We start from the raw sequence: 17,827 nt of genomic DNA, 5'->3' as shown, positions 1-17,827 counted from the left end.
AAAATAATTTTAATGAAAAAAGTATTAATTTTAATCCTAAAATTTGTATTCCACTTGCATGACTTACTGTATATTAACAAATATAATTTACAAAAAAGGATACAACTGTAAAATTTAAGTTATGTGCTGAGGAAAACGTGTCTCAAACGCATTAAACGGCACATGCATCCGTCGCATTAACCAATTTTTGAAGCCCCTAATATGACGCATTCTCGTGTTTAGGACAACTTCCCCACAGAAGCTTGCACTGCGTCCTCTGCTGTTTTTCACGCATGTCAAATTATTCACTTCTTTAATGTGAGTTGACTGGCAGATTATTTCCTTGCATAGTGCGCAGACACGATTAACCGATGATTTGCTGCAGCCCTAGTTGATTCATATCTTTTGAAACACCCTTCACATCAGTGATGCACTAAAATGCTGTCAGACTGGGCAGCCCACTAGGTTTTACAACCACTGACTCATCTGCTTCTGATAATTCAAGAAAACTGCATTCTGCATGTTTTCTAACTCACCCCGATGACAGTGGAGTCATGGCCTTCAAGCTGTTGGGGTTACGGATCATCTTGTCCAGGTTGTTGACAATCTGGCTGAACTTGGGCCGGTTGTTGCGGTCTTTCTGCCAGCAGTCCAGCATGAGCTGGTGGAGGGCACTCGGGCAGTCCATGGGAGGGGGTAGCCGGTAGTCTTGCTCAATGGCGTTGATGACCTGTAGAGGGAGACACAGATCTGTAAGGGTCTCTAGCCTGTTATTAAGAGGGGCGGAGAAAGATACGCTTGATGCATCTCAAGCACTATATATAAAAATTTCAGTGGCAGGTGACAAACGATGGCGGGAAAGAGGGAGGGATGGTTTCGGGAAATGACATGAGGAAGATATGAACTCAGGGTGCCTGCACTTGCATCACCACGTAACATGCGGTCACGCTCTTAACATCTTTAATGGTTTCTCGGGCCTGGTGTTTGTTAATCAGTACGTTTAATTCTTGGAATTGTAACACAAAGTACATAACATTTAATGTATTACATTGACATGAATTGAATTGAAATAAATGTAATGTATTGCCATAAAACATTGTTTTGATAGGAGCTGTCGGCATGGCGCAAGGCAGGTGTCGGTAGATACGAGCCAGCGTCTGGGCGGGGGGTTGTAACACCGCAGGAGACAGAGGATTGATCTGCAGTCTTCATAAATGCACTGTGATCATTATCTGGGTCTTAGGGGGACACAAGGAAGCCATTTGTCATTGGCCACAAACACACACACGATCACACTCACCCTTCACACTTACACAACCACACACACAGACTATAAATAAGCGGTCACAGTCAGCTGCTATCTAAATACCTCCTAAAATCAGCTAATAGATCTTGATTATAAGGGTGCTGATAACAACAATTTGGCAGTGCATGCGTTTCCTCTCTGATCAAATGTGAAAAAAGAACAGTCTTAGAGTTACTAAGTTTTTTGGCAGCCTACAGCCCGAGTCTGGCTCCCTCCCGCCCTACTCATTTCCAATCATGCAACATCTGTCAGATTAAATATGATTAACACATGGCCTGTAATATACACGCTGACTAAATTGTACATTTGGAAAATGTGCTGCAAGTTGTTACAGGAAATTAGGAATGTCACTTAAATAAAACTTAAATACATCTCCAGCAAATTAACTGTGTAGCGTCACTAAATGTGCAAAACAGACATGGAGCGTTTATCCGAACTGAGCCGATGGATGTATCGTCACATTTGAATGAAACAGGATGCTTCAAGCGGCCTTGGTGGCCAGGAACGAGATGCACAGCCATGAAGCGAATAGTGCGAGCAGGACCCGAGTGAGACCCGTCGTTCCCCAGCTCATTATCGTAGCCATTACGGCACTCCATTCAAGGCCTGATTAATCTCATTCAGGCGCCTCAAACGGCCAGCCCGATGGGAGGACCACGACGCTATCTGGAGCTGCTAATAAGATAACAGCCGAGATCTGCGCTCCCTCTTAGCGCATTAGCGTTCACACTTTCAATTTGAAACTATTTTCATTATTTGGACCCATAATTTGCCTTTTCCCAGCCACCCAGAGGGATGCTAGAAATGGGAGCTGTCTTCAAGGGCAGGGAATGTTTAGTGTTGGCACCGTGCTTTGCATGTGAAATCGTCTTTTTGTTCATCAGGAAGTGAGTGTGAAGTACGGGTGAATTTTTCAGGTAGCCTTTATGAGAGATCTATATAGAGACTAAATGATCCCCTTTGACATAATACAAGGACAATAGCTTGAAGACACTCTCAATGTCACATGATGTAGCCACGAAGAGCATACGTTCCAAAACAAACACAAATACAGTCCAAACCTCTTATTTAAACCCCAAAAATTTGATTTCTTGACGCAAATCCTTATGTCTTCTGCATTCTGATGCCAATCAATGGGATGTGATGATCGGTGCGGCTGTTTCTGCAAAGACTGATAGCGCTCATGCAGTGTTTGGGGTTTGAGGTTTGGCCTTGCATACAGCAGAGCAGCACATGGGCAGATTTACGACGTGCTCTCTCTGCTGTTTACCTTAGCCTCTGATTCAACATTGCAGCACAGCTCTCATCTATCACGCGCTAACATACAGCAACCGACCAATAGTCTCTGGCATGAGTGTTTGACTGCTTCTATTGAAAAATTGGTGGTTATACTTAATAAAGATGGAGGATGTGGAGTTTTGAAAAGGTTATGAGTTTGGAACAGAAATGGGAAGATTTGAATAACTAACTAAAGTAAAAGGAATTATATAACCGTGTTTAAAATTCAAATTCCTTAACCATGTAACCGCAGAATAAATGTACACAACCATTGAAAAGTTTGGGGTCAGTCTTTTTTTTTTTTTTAAGAAATAAATATTTTTATTTAGCTTATTAAGCAGCACAACTGTTTTCAACATTGATAATTAGAAATGTTACTTGGGCACCAAATCCAAGGATCATGTGACACTGAAGACTGGAGTAATGATGCTGAAAATTCAGCTTTGCCATCACAGGAATAAATCAATAGAATTTTTTTTAAATTGTGATAATTGTTCAGAATATTACCGTATTTTTTATCAAATAAATGCATTCTTCTTGGCCATAAAAGACTTCTTTCAAAAACATTAAACAAATCTTACAGACCCCAAACTTTAGAACGGTAGTGTAGGCACTTAGGTACTTACGTCCTGATTGGTCATGTCCCAATATGGCCGCTCTCCATACGACATCACTTCCCACATGACAATCCCGTAGCTCCATACATCACTAGCAGAGGTGAACTTCCTATATTGGATGGCCTCCGGAGCAGTCCATCGAATAGGGATCTTCCCACCCTGTATAAACCCAAATCAAACACTCAAATCATCTCAAATCAAAGCACAAGTGTACATGAAATTTGCAAATCAAATAAAACAAGAGTTTTCACCAGGGCACTGGTATAGGTGGGGTCAGATGTGTCATCCTCCAAGAAGCGGGAGAGTCCGAAATCAGACACCTTGCAAACAAGGTTACTGTTAACTAAGATGTTGCGGGCGGCCAGGTCCCTGTGCACGTAATTCATGTCTGCGAGATACTTCATCCCAGAGGCGATCCCTCGTAACATGCCCACCAGCTGAATCACAGTGAACTGCCCATCATTTTGCTGTAAACAAGTACAGAATAGAAATGGGTCAAGACATAAAGATATGTGTTTTAAGTAGTGATTTTATTATTTATTTAGTATGAAAATTATTGCATAAAAAGGACAGAATACACTCATAATTCTCAAAAACAAAGAAACATTATCTGGAGTTATTTCACACTAAATAAAAGCAGAGCCAAATGTGACTTTTTATAGTAAGTTATCTAATGATTATTGGTGTATGTCTATGAATAGATTATCTAAATTTACTAATAAGATTGATTTATTAATAAATGATGCAAAAACAGTGAACATTTGAAGTTTAGGCCTTTCTTATATTATTGTAAATGATTTAATTAGTAAAAATGGCCTTGATAGTAAAAATATACCTTTTATTATTTAAAACCTTCTTCTTTTATGTTGTTTCTACATTAATTTGAGGATTCAATGTGTAAATATATTTATGATTACAAGTTCTAGTCTATTAATCACAATTAAAAACCGGATTAATTAGATACAATCTTTTCTTAAAAATAATTCACAGCCCAACTTCTTATACAAGGCTTTTGTAAAGGTGAAGTGCACAAAAAATATTGTATGAAATTGTGATACAGTTTTTTGAAATTGTGCTACAGTTATCTCTCCTGGGCAACCTTTAAATCCCAAACAACAGCACTAAGACGAGAATAAAGCTGTGGAAATCACGGTTAATGTCTAGTGTGCCCAGTCGGATAAGAGACCGAACACAATGCATTGAGTCAAGCCTGGATTGGTAGAGTTTATGCTACGCAATGCTAGATCAGACATTCGATGATCAATGTGGGCCCGTGGCAAATCTTGCAGCTGTTGACCATGGTGGTCAAAAAGCCCTTTGCTCATGAGGAGGTCCAGCAGTTTCTGACCCAGCTGTGCTTGCAGCTGCCTTCATCTGCAGACCCTCCGCAGACAGCCATGAGGAAAGCAGCATTCAGCTTCCGATCAGAGACGACGAGTGCAGCCGGCGCAGTGTGGACAGACACGCACGCGTCAAGTGGAGAGAGGCGGAAAGCATTAGACGGTGCATGAAAGAACCATACGAGATCTTCATTCTGTGTCGCTTACAAACCATTCCTTCTCTAAACTGCTTGTGTCACGCTCAAACCCTTCCCCCATGTTAAGTCGACTTCAACGAACTTCTCCTCACCCTCCACAGCAATTAAGTGACATCCATTATTCATAAAGCTGGAATCCTTCGCAAATACAGCCTGGCACTCTAATCTGCTCACAGTGTTTGCCTATAGTTTAATTGGAGGGATTCTTCACCCCAAAGTTATTTGGATCTGCAGTCTGAGCAAGCAAACATTCTTTTTATCCAGATTAAACGTGAATTATTCTATCCGTGCCGTTTCTTCTCAGACATGTCTTTGTTGCCGGTTCTGTGAAGCTGTGCTTAACTTTTCAGTTTGACGTTTCTCAAATCTGTTTGAAAGTTTTAGCAGCATACCTTTTTGAATTTCTCTCTCTTCTCATGGTTCTTAATCCACCACAAAACAATATTGGAAGTTGGATCAATGCAAGAACGACAGGTTAGCGTAGAGTCCCCACCCCCTCTTCACTGTCTTACAAGAGCTCCATCAGACTCATATTCTAGCGCTTCAGCACTAACACACAATGTTGTCATCTGCTGTCATAGTGAGGTGCCACAACAGAGATGTGTTGTTTTCAAAGAATCCAGCGTTCTGTCAGAAATGGATGACAGTCTTGCAAAAACAACACAATTGTGCGGCTGCACAAAGATCTGAGGCGTTTCAAAGCTCCCGCATGCTACCAAACTGACGTTATGAGAGCAAAAACACATTAGCTGGTCTTTTTCAAATGTTTTAGCAGAATTGTGATTTAAACCCAGGTTAAACCTGATGTATGAGGTGTTTGTTGTAATTTTTCACTCTTACTTCTACTTACATTACCAGACATCAATCTTTTCCTCACGCTATGGCACGGTAGGGCATGTGCGTTATGTCATGGGGTGGGCTGTGCAAGTATAAACACGAGCGAAACAACTGGCTGGCCAAACAGCTAAAATAACATCAGAACCTCACAATTACAGAGGTTAGCGAGAGCTGGATCTGATTGTGGTGAGAAGAAATAAATTCATTTCAAATATCTAACAAATGGCGGGCCGTTTGGTTCCTGTTTACTCGCCTTCGTTTAAACTACATAATCATAGAGGTTTCTTGTTTCAGATAATTACACTTCCTGAGCCTAACACCCCGAAAAGCTATGTGTCAAGGATAAAATAATTTTTCTCTCATGATAGATCAGAGGCAAAGTCTTACTAATGAGCAAAATAAATCATTCCTTCCCCAAAGATTACATATTTACATAAATCAAAGGCATATTTTCGACGCAATACACAGTGAGGCCAATTAGCAGCGATCAAGGCACCCGGACACCTATTTTATCCACATCAGCTCTGCGTTGAAATCAAATTGACTCGTGCCAGTCATAGGGTGACAGAGCCATTTTCTTATCATCCCCCACGCTGTTTTGTAAGCGGGGATTTGGATGGTTTTTGCACTTGGTTAATCATCTAAATGCGTCTGCAGGGATGGATGCTGATATGGGAAATTGCAGAGAGATGTTTCCTCATGCTAAGAGTTTTCAAATTAAAACACTATGGACAATTTTCGTATCATTCTGTGTGTTCTACGATATAGGATTGAAGTAAATATGGCGGCTCAGTTTATAAGACAAACCGCTCATCTGATGCTTGTAATGCAGAGAACGTGGCCGAGAGAGCGTGACCAATGTGAAATGAGGGCATGACTAACCACAGAGCAACGATTCAACGAATTCTTTAAAGAGACCGTCTTAAAGCAAATGTTAGTGTGGCAACCCGTAGAGATGAATGGAAGAGTATTGAGCTTATTACAACAGTCCTACAGCTGGAATCAATACTGAGAGTAGATGTTTGCGGCAGGGGGCAGCTGGGTATTACAGAGAGACCCTGTGGAGAATTACCTGACGGACAGCATGAGAAATTAGGATTGAACATTTGTATGATGTTCAGCATGCTGATGTGCATACACACCTGCTGATGTGAGATTATCACTTCAATGCAACCAGCATTTGAAGCATGTTTATACTGAGCTCTTGTTTGCTTGGGGAAATCCACATTATTATAAAGAATCAGTTCATTCAGAAGGTCTGTTTCAAAGAAGTCACTGTCCATGAGCGTTCACATATATTGCCCTGCATATTTTGACTTGTATATTTTGAAGTACTAGGGATGGACGATATTAAAATCCTAGACAATACTAACACGATTATAATTATGTAATGGACAATAAATGATAAATGGCTGATATTAAAACACAATACTATTTTGTCTAAATAAATTAAATGAAACAAACAAAAATCAATTGTTTTAAATTCTAAAAAAAGGTATATATATAAAATATGTATAAATATATATATATATATATATATGCATACATACATTAAATATATATAAACATTCATTCATCACTACTTTCAATTAGGTTATATAGTTTGCATCACAAAAATCCTCACCCTGAGGAAAGAGTCCAATGAGCCATTCTCCATAAACTCAGTGATGATCATGACGGGGCTGCTCTTGGTCACCACTCCCTCCAAATGGATGACATTGGGGTGATCAAACTGCCCCATGATGCTCGCTTCGCTCAGGAAGTCTCGCCTCTGCTTATCTGTGTAACCTGACTTCAGTGTTTTGATGGCCACAAACATCTCTCTCTTTCCTGGGAGCTTTAGGTTTCCACTGCACACCTCTCCAAACTCTCCTTTGGATAAAGAAAAGTGGATTATTATTTAGGTCAAGGCACAAGAAAAGCTTCATGGTAAAACACTGTTGGATATTTGGAGGTTTGATTACCTGCTCCAATGACTTGCTCAATTTTCACACACGAGATATCAATCTCCTTTGCAAACTCCCTCACTGCTTCATTGGGGTCTTCGTAGGTAAATGGATCAATGTAGATCTTCATTCCTGGTGACACTTGAAAAAAAAAATCCCAACTATAATATTTAAAACTAATTTAAAATACTATATACAATACTGCACATCAGAATAGTCAATGTAAATGTTTGAAAGCATTAGTAATGTGGGTCTTTGGAAATTTTGGGAATGGCTGGCTTTCCAGTAGCTTTGGATTCTGAGATTGACATTGGAATAGTTCATGACTGCAGTCAGTGGAGTGTAACAGCGTTCGCTAGGAGAAAGATAAGCCATTTTAATGTATGTATCAGCTCTGGAGTGTCATAGTCCCTGATGCAGACCATTTATCAGCAATATCCATTGCTGCCAATCAAATGGCTTTTGATTACAGGTAAATTGGCTTAAGGTGAACTTAAATGTGTGTCATTCCTGCCATAAATCGGATCTTTTTAGCAGCAACAATTTTTAGCAGGATGTTGATGCTGCTCTTTTTTTCCCATTCCCTTTCATGATATGGACAAGAGCAGCACAAACATCCTGCATAACATCACCCCCTTTTTTTACCGAAGAAAACTAAAATGGTGACAGAACTTTAACTTTTTTGCAAACTTTCCATTTTTTAAGATAAAAAAACTGGGTAAGCAAAAGAGAGGGAAAGTATGAACAAGACAAGTACAGGTGAGAAGAGTGAGAATTAGAGCACTGTCTTCTCTTGAGCACTAATGGATGAATGCTGACCTTGATTTTTCTAGGTTTTACCAGCCCCACACTCTTCCAGAAATTATTTCAATAAATACAGCATTTACAGCAGTCCTTTACCAATGATTACACTGCGTAAAAACTGTTTAAATTGATAAGGAAGGGCAAAGAGAAATAAAACTTGAGGAAAAGTGCCGGACCATTTTCATTCAGCAGAGTGAGCAAGAGAGAGATAAACTATAAGCCCTCAGAGAGAGAGAGAGCAAGAGCAAGCGAGCAAGCTTAGCTTTAAATTATTGCCTCGAGAGAATCTTAAAGATTTATTTCTATAAATGGAACAGCACTCCGGGGCTAAGATGGTATTTACTGAAGTATTGCTCATTTCTGACTAATCTTTGATGGATCTTACTAACTTTGAAACACCTGGCACTGAACTCTTTTTGCATTAGATTTGTGTACAACTGTGATGGGAAAATAAACAAGTGGCGGAAAAAGAACTAAGCAAAAGAACAAACAACAAAATCGCTCGTAGGGAAAGTGGATAATGTGCTCTCTGATGAGATTTTTGAGGGAAACTGGGATTAATATTTCACAGATGAATTTTGAGAAACCGAGGTCCAACTTTGAGACAGTGTGTTTGACAGTGAAAGAGATACAGTAGATGTGTCTGAAGTGGGTAAACGTAAGAGAGTGCTTTAGTAAGTGTTTGTATGTATGTAACAAAACAAATTATGGAGAAAAAAATAGATTGAAGTGGATGCATTTAAAATGTTGACCTTCAGTTTATTTGTATGCCTTTAAGCGATTTTGCTAGCTTTCTGTTTGTGTAAACTATATACTACCATTCAAAAGATTAGGGTTAGTAAGACTTTTGTTTTTGAAAGAAAGAAATACTTTTATACAGCAATGATCCACTAAATGTGACACTAAAGACATGCATTGCTTGGCTACAAAAGATTTTTTCATTTTTTTAACACCATTACATGAATAAATTACAATCATTTAAATTTTATTTCACATTATTACTGATTTTACAGCATTTTTTTTAATCAAATAAATGCAGCCTTGGTGAGCACAAGAGACTTTGTTTCAAAACTGACCCCAAACTTTTGAATGACAGCGTACAAAGAGATGTATACATTGTGTGTGTATAGTACTGCCAAGTCCTAAGTACTCACTGTGGCCGCTTGTGTAGTGCTGCAACTTGTCTGTGTATTCTGAATCCGCTCTCTCGAACCCACGTCTGAAAGAACAAAGGCAAACAGCTCTACTTGTACTGTTTAAAAAGGTGCCAATGCCATGAAAACAACACTTACTACTGCCCACCATCATCTTGTTAACACAACCTCATCATTAGAGTTTTTACGAGCTCTGCTGCTCTGTAAATGTTCACTAATGAACCAAATGAGGACAAAGGGGTACGATTTTGACATGTTGTTGGTATAATTGGGGGAAAACACACTGAGAGGAACTCACCGGTTGCAAACGATGATGATGACCACCACCGCAATGAGAAAGACCAGACCAGCAGCCGCTGAGCCAATGATGAGAGGCAGCTTCTCTTGAATGCTAGTGTTGTACTCCTCTGTAGGTACACACACACACACAAATCCAAAAGTTAGTACTTCCTGACAAAACCCACCAGTGTGTCTCTATATATGAAGCAGCCTGAAGCAAGTTCAGACTACACTGAGGCACAGGAGTCCTGCAGTGTATGTCTACACAGGTGAGAGACCCTCACTTCCCCACTTTCACAGTGGGGAATCTGGGACAGGAAGCCCTGTGCAAGATACCTTCAGGCAGACGGGGCTGTACACTTGGACTCCTTGGCTACAGCAGCATATGGGCAGGCGATAGAGGAAATTTGTTGGTGCAAAACAGACGGATTGGGATGTTGGGAAGGCCTGGGGAACTTTCTTTTCCCTTCCTTTCCTGCCTAGCTTTCTCGTTCTCCTCTAGTTGTTTATAATTACAGACTATGCGTTCACAACGCAGACAACCCCCTGGGCTCACTCTGCAACCCTAGAGGCTAAGTAAGCTGCTATCGTGCTACCAGATTTTACCACATTTAAACACTTGCTACGAGCTCCCAAAAGCTGATGTAGTAAGTAAACAAAAACCTGAACTTCATCGGGTCTCATGTGAATTCAACTGCACTGTAACTTCCTTTTTAATCGGTTTTAAAACTCTTGGTTAAATCACTCCAAATGAGCGCAGCCTGCTGGCATGACACATCCGTGTTTGGATCACCTTGCTGAGTTGCTGTCTCTCATCATGCCAGGAGAAAGCTCGGGAGGATAGATCAGACTAATTCTGACTCTCCGCTCGTAATAAGCGGCTTAGAGAGTAAGGAGCCATGAGTGAGCAGCTGCCTCTGAATGAGGAGATCTGGGAAGGGCAAAACGATGGGCGGCCATCCAATGGCATGTTTCAGCTACCATTCTTCCTCTGCAGAGTTTTGCGAACTGAATCTAAACGGGCCCAAACTACATAAGCAAAACAGTATTATTTATGTAACAAATGTTTCCCCAGCAATATTATTGATATTATTAATAATATAAATAATTATCTCAAATATGTAGTGTATCTTTAACTACAAATCTGTCTGTTCTGGCCCAAGATATCATTTATACAGAATCTAATCAGAAACATGCAGCAGAGAGAGGACAGGACATTTGGAGATGCTAACATGGATCATCATTAGACGATTAGATTAGTAGATGAACTATCTGCTTCAGCAAGTCAATTACACACAGGCTTGCTCTTAAGATAAGAACTGGGAAAATGATGGGCTAAATCATATGCATGTAGTTTATTCCCATGAATGCCAAATTTGAAGAGGTGATTTTGTATTAAATAAACCATTGTTTTATCATCATCTAGATTAGATATTCACCCTCAGTCATGGTCTGGAAGTACATCTTGCCGCTGAAGCGTCCGAACCCCGCCACCGTACGGGCTCGGACCTGGAAGACGTAGATGCCTCCGGGTTTGAGGCCACGGATGACTGCAGTGTTGGTTTGACTCTTTACCATTGAAGAATTGTGCTCCGTCTGGTCCTGAAAATGAGAAATGGCAAAAAAGGGTAAAGACGTTAATTTTATAAATCCAGAGTCAGTGTGAAATACTAGTGTGAAATACTGTTTTTGGTCAGTCTTTCACACTAAAGGACATCACAAGAGACTCAGAAGAGTACATATGGCTCTCTAACAGGGCTATCTATGTCATCAAACCCCATCAGGAGAGCCCAAAAGAGGGTGCTGGGCACAGGAACGGTGGCTGACACTTTCAGGCCAGCCACGATTCATTAGTCTGGGTTGAAAGCTGTGGCCACTGTCGCGCCGCCTGAGTGTCTGTTTGTGTAAGCAAAGAAGAGAAAGAGTGATAGTGAAGGAGAAGCAGAGAATGTAGGACTCAGTGTGTGTCTATACATGTACTACTTGAGTGCTCCGTTTTTTTCCTGTCAGCTCTATTTCTGAGCACTGTGATGTGAGCTTTGCTGCAGTGTTTTGCAGTGTTTTGACAGGCGGTCCTCAGCACTGTCTGAGAAAGGAATTATACTGAGGAAAGAGTAAGAACAGGAGCAGAGCCCATGGGACAGTCAGCTTGTGTGTGTGTGTATTACAAAGAAAGAAAAGACAGAAAGTATCTGTTAAACTATGCGTCTTGTATTTAAGGGTGTGGTTGTCTTATGTGTGTCAACCAGCGCAACAAAGCGAGCGAAACGGGAGACTGAAAGAATATCGGCGTACTACAGTATGTGGGTGTGCGTGTTTCTCAAGCACAAGTTAGCGCGCGTGTGTGTGTTTTCTGCGGCCCGCGCTGACAGAGAGGAATCTGTAACTGAAATATTTGTTTTACTTCAGTGAAATCTCTGTTATTTTAGCCACTGGTATCCGGATCGAACCACAACAGTCTTTTGCAGAGCAACTGCGTTTGTAATAAAGTTCGACAGAAAAGGAATTCGCTATTCATGTCCGACAGCTGCCAAAACCCTCAATTAAACAGCAATCGAACATCAGCCAACCTTTTTCACAAGGAACTAATACATTAACATTACTTGCTATATTTTTTCAGTTCAATTTATGTAAAGTAAAATATTAAAATAGTTTGGATCATTTTAATATTTATCATCATTATGATTGATAATCTTACATTTATAGGTCACCCTCACTGTCACATAACCAAAAATTAATAATGCATGCTTATGAACATGTTAAATGACACTGAATGCTTTAATTGCACTAAAAGTGCATACATTACTCAAGTGTGTTTATGTGGTACCTTCTCATAATACTGCAGCTCATAGTCGAGAATGACCCCGTTGGGCTGGTCAGGCTGGGACCAGGAGAGAGTGATGCTGTCAATGGTGCGACTGACCTGATGCATGATAGACACCGTAGAAGGAGCTAGAAAACAAAACAGAGACATATTATATGCAGTATTTAAAGATTGATGCAAAACAAGTTGAGGACATGCTTTTTATACAGCAATATAGGCATTAAAGCACAGATCCTGGTGTGTGATTAAACAGATGTAAATTGCACAGTGCTGAACCACATAAACAAGGTGGGAAAGGGAATTTCCAGGCCAGGCTCTGTCTCACTCATTGGTCATGGTTCCTCAACACGATGTAATCTAGCCTGAAATCTATTCTCTTGTTATATTTCTTGAAAAGAACGGCGGACTAATTTTGTGGTGTGCTGAAAATACGTAAAACCAGGTGCAATTTCTACTCATGAAAACCACAAGTATGGTGAACACAACTGGCATTTTGTGTCTTTGAATTTGTGAATTATAGAGTTTATTTTTTATTAGCATGTCTGGTAATTATGTGGGAGTTTGTCAAACCCTATATTAGTAGCTCTGTTGTGTTGGACTTGTCCAACCTGACTGCTGTACAAAAGAATGCTTCCCTGTTCATTACCGAAATAAAAGTCCAGGGTGTTCCTAATGGCCATTAAGCATTAGAGCGTGGCATACTGGGTCAGGAAAACTCAATGGAGATGCTCGGGAACGCAGTTGAAGCAGTGTGGGCTTTGGAGAGGCGGGATTTATGACCCTTGCCGTCTCCAAGGCTCAGGCCTGTTAAGACACGGGCCTCTCCTCAGGCACACACTTCTTTACGAAAAAGCCACTCTTTGGGAAAGCCCGTCGCTACTATCAGCTTGAGCTTTTGGTCTCCGGGGTTGAAGGAGAGCTTAAGTGGCTTATTCGTGTGCTTATTTCCCACTCTTGAGAGCCCAGAATGAGTTGTAAATCTGTCTCAAATGCACAGGTGATAGAGAAGCTCTCAGTGCTCACTGCTTAGAGCAGCACTGCTCATTTTCAGCAGGTTTTCTCTCAAGGGATATCACAAATATGAAATCTTGTAACAAAATTAATTGTAATAAATGATTCAATTGTCTGTTTTGTTCATGTTACTTAAAGCATAGGCTTAAAATACATACTCCTTAAGAAGTAATGTATTCAAATTTGGAATAATACAATAAAATGTAACCAAACATTACAAATAAAATACATGACTTGTCCCCAGCTTAAAATAAAATAAAGTACAAAAAAAGAAATAAAAATCTAATTTGTCCAACGTCAGGTTCTGTACAAAAGAAAGTTACCCCGTTTATATATATATAAAAAAAAAAAAATGTTTAAATAGAATCTAACAGTCCAACCTGACTTTTGAACAAAACAAAGCAAAGGTCCCCTGTTTATTACTAAAACAATAATTAATTTAATAAAATACGAAGAGAAAAAACGAATTAAATGAAATCTAACTTATCACCACTTTTAATACTAAAGATATAAAATGAAAAATTAATTACTAAAATAAAGAAATAAATTTCAATTTATGATTGTAATTTACAGTGGACAATAATCTCAAATAATTGTGATCAGGCAATTATGATAATAATCTAATATAAAACCATAGGATATTATATTAATCACTACAGGCCTAGTCTGACCTAGTGGGCGTTCATTTATCTAAATGTACATGCTGAACAAGCTATAGTCTTGTTGTCCCTGCCAGTTAATAAATATATGTCAGACGATAATGAATGGCTTCCCAGAACCCTGAGCACTACGGGAGGGCTTGTGAATCCTCGGTCGGTATGCGCCACCGTGCTCGGTCCAACCAAGACCTGTGTTCTAAAAGGCAAGCAACTGGCAACATCTTGTCTGCCTTAATGCTGGTATGCAGTATCAACAGAGGACTAATAAGGTAAGCAGTCAGGCTTCCTCTACAGGGAAGCATACAGGCATCACATTATACATGAATAAAATATATATATTTAAAGGCTGACATATGTGCTTTATGCGCAGCATTTACATTGCGCCCAGCCTGTCGCTGGTAATCCAGTCTGGGCTAATGCAAACAAAGTCAGAGCATGTACAGCAGCTCATAAGAGTGAACATATGCTGATTTGAGAAGGCAGATTTTTGCGGTTTTCCAGTTACTGAGGGATGTTTTCCTCATGCCTGAATGACAGCCGTCTATCACAGAAAGTTATGGGGCATCATAGTTCAATCTAAAATAAAACAGTAGCATCATAGGTTTTAAAAAAAGCGACAACTTAAACATCTTAGTGAAGAAAGTGCACTCTCAGAAATGATTATGACAGCTAGTTAAGTGTTTGGTCTGCTTTTGCAGAATTCCAGTGTTTCCACACAATTGCGCTCCATGGTACAGCTGATGAGGACTATTTATCTGCAAGCCTAGGTGCTTAACTTTTCCCTGGCAGACTGAGTGTTCGGACACATTGGAACGATCACACTGTGCGTGAGGTGCAGAAAACATAAGCATGAGGAAGAGATAACGTTTGCTTGTGGGCACTGAGGAAAACAACCAGATGGAACGGAATGGAATGCAACGGTCCTGTTTAAAAGTCGGATGGAATAAGGATGAGCTTATAGAGTCATATATATCCAAACAGTTCATTGGTAATTTATTCATCACAGTGCTGGGCATTAACATTTATATGGGCTGTTCTTCTGGACCAATATGACAGACACCAGGGTTTTTGCACACTTTATGACTATTTTGCAATAGTTTCTGAGAACTAATTCTGTGCTATATGCCAGTATATCTTTACTTCAACGTCTAACAGATCCATAATAAATAATATACACGCTTTACCAAGTTAATTCCACTCATATAAGTTTATTGGTCTGTAATGGGGCATGGACTTGCAAACACAAAAAAAGCCAATTCTTGAGCTCTGATCCAGTTGAAGTGCCTCTCAGCCATTTTAACTACAGCAAGCCTGGATTCTGGATTCTTTCTTAGAATCCCAACAAATACTTTGCTCAAAATTCCAAACAATAAAAGAAACGAAGATCATGCTGCTGAAAATTCTGCTTTGCCATTACAGGAATAAATTCCATTTTAATATATATTGAAATGGAAAAGAGTTAAGAGTTGAATTGCAATAATGTCACAATATTACTATTTTTACTTAACTTTTGAACAAATATATTCAGCCTTGGTAAGCATAAGAGATTTATTTTAAAAATATTAACTCAAAAGAGTGTGTGTGTGTGTGTGTGAGTGAGTGAGTGAGTGAGTGTATGTGTGTGTGTGTGTGTGTAATACACAACATGTATTCATATTAATTCAATCAAGCATCTTTTTATAGAGATATCTTTTTAATTTACATTATATCAGAGTAAGTGTCACCTGAGAATGATTTCTTAATTCTCGGTGTTTAATGACTTATGAGTGATAATTAAGGACAGGGCGAACAGTGAGTGAGCAAAGAATCAAAAGCTCGGCCTAATAATCATATAAAAGGCTCTGAGTTTTGTGGAATGTTCTCTCAACTCCACTGGCTCTGCACTTCGAGTCTATATAATAGGTTTGGAAGGCATGTGGATCTCATTTGGAGCCGAGTTGTGGTGTGGAAGAGCGACGTAGTGATTTGGTAAGGTTGGTAGAAGTAGCCCTTACAGGTCAGCGCTTATAAATTTCGTCCACCCCCGTCGACTCCCCGAGCCCCTTTTACGGTAAAACTTTTCCCCACAGCAAGCTTTTCCCAGCACAATCTGACAGCAGCTGCTGTTCCTCTACCGCGCAGGACCGTACACTGCGAGTATTCCCTATTTACGAGACTCGCGTCCAGAGAGAACCAGAAAGGAGGGGAAGAGGAACGCACTGCATTTGCATGTAACATTTAGCAATGGACCTAAAAAAAAAGGCAGAGAGAAACAGTGAGTCTGGCATGCGTCCCTATTTCCCATCTGTATTGGATTGAGGGTTTTATGTCTCCACAGAGTTTCCAGCACCGTAAAGCAGCGCACCCCCTTTTCAGTTCATCAAGCTTTAAACCATCTGCACTGGAAAAGATTGAAGCATTAATGTACTCGTATACACACCATAAGCTAATTCAAAAAATAGGCACTTCAGCGTCTTAAGAAGATTGCAGACACTTACAGAGAGTTTGAGTCTAATCTGAAACCCTAAGCACGGTTTCACTGTTCAAGGAATTCTGGTGTTTAGTGAAAACCCAAGCAAGTCTGTAAATGGCAGCTGTCCAATGACGTGCATTAGCATTCCTTCTTTTATGCATAGACGAATAGTCAATATGATGCATGTCGACTGCCATCTGACAGATCTCACAATCTTCTCAGACAATCAGAGGTCTGTTGGCACATCCCATCTAAACAAGGGAACCTGTTCAACTCTTGTTCTTTTTGTTAACAGAGAGGAGGACAAATTATATTAGCGTTCATGATTTTGTTATCCTGCCATGATTTATTTGGATCAGGACTTAGGCACAAGGACAGTGAGCTTATCACGTGATCCCAAGCCGGTACGTGATTTTAGCCCAGGACTTAGGACTAAAAAATAACCTAGGGAATCAAATTACAGAAATACAGATACAAGCCCCACAAAAATCTATACATGTATGTAACATTTTCAGTTGCATATTATCTGCATGATACATTAAGATGCATGATACAAATATTCAAACTATTCAAATCACCTCACTGGGTTTTGCTTCTTTTTTTTCTTCTTTTTTTTTTAAGAGAAAAAAAAGGAACTTCTGCACACTATCAATACTTGCAAATGAGTATAAACATTGTATTAGCAACTAATAAAATATTGTGAAATAATACATTTCAGATTCAAATTTTCAGCAGCCATTACTTCAGTGTGATGTTTTGACCTTGAAATCGATGTACAAGGAGTAGAAAAGTAAATAAAAGAAATGCAGTTGAGGGTCTTGGATATTTTAAAGCCTCGAATTTCAGGATCCTATCAAACAACAGTTTCATACAAATTACACTGGACATTTGTTTATACTTCTTGGTCTTTTTTAAATATTTCTCAAAAACACAATAAACTTTTCCACTTCCAGCAATAAATCAACATGTCTAATTGAGCCTTTGCACCCGTCACTGCAGTACTTTGTTAATCCAAGATGATTACAGCAAAACACACTGTTCTTTGTGAATATTACTGGCCTTGATTAAACAACAGTGATTTAAACACTAAATCCCCGTTGTATTGTATTTACTGTTGTTGGACGTATGAGCGGAATGTTTTCAA

At 39.6% G+C, this 17,827-nt stretch overlaps 1 protein-coding gene across 4 annotated transcripts in view; it reads right to left on the bottom strand.

The window, feature by feature from the left end:
* Positions 1 to 17,827, bottom strand: part of ephb2b (eph receptor B2b) — a 160,835-nt gene that overhangs the window by 8,448 nt on the left and 134,560 nt on the right. For 3 of the 4 annotated variants that reach the window (XM_079596905.1, XM_079596903.1, XM_079596904.1), the window contains 9 exons: positions 12,565 to 12,689; positions 11,177 to 11,339; positions 9,757 to 9,865; positions 9,459 to 9,523; positions 7,519 to 7,641; positions 7,179 to 7,426; positions 3,432 to 3,647; positions 3,190 to 3,339; positions 516 to 709 (listed from right to left, as the gene is read on the bottom strand). In XM_079596905.1, the coding sequence (XP_079453031.1) occupies positions 516 to 709; positions 3,190 to 3,339; positions 3,432 to 3,647; positions 7,179 to 7,426; positions 7,519 to 7,641; positions 9,459 to 9,523; positions 9,757 to 9,865; positions 11,177 to 11,339; positions 12,565 to 12,689 (1,393 nt within the window). The remainder of the gene's footprint in view (positions 1 to 515; positions 710 to 3,189; positions 3,340 to 3,431; positions 3,648 to 7,178; positions 7,427 to 7,518; positions 7,642 to 9,458; positions 9,524 to 9,756; positions 9,866 to 11,176; positions 11,340 to 12,564; positions 12,690 to 17,827) is intronic. The other variant, XM_079596902.1, reaches the window with a different exon arrangement.

This window comes from Phoxinus phoxinus, assembly GCF_949152265.1.
Source record: "Phoxinus phoxinus genome assembly, chromosome: 22".
NCBI lineage: Eukaryota > Metazoa > Chordata > Actinopteri > Cypriniformes > Leuciscidae > Phoxinus > Phoxinus phoxinus.
Note: the sequence above shows the minus strand (reverse complement) of the source record. Positions and strands in the feature narration are given on the sequence as shown.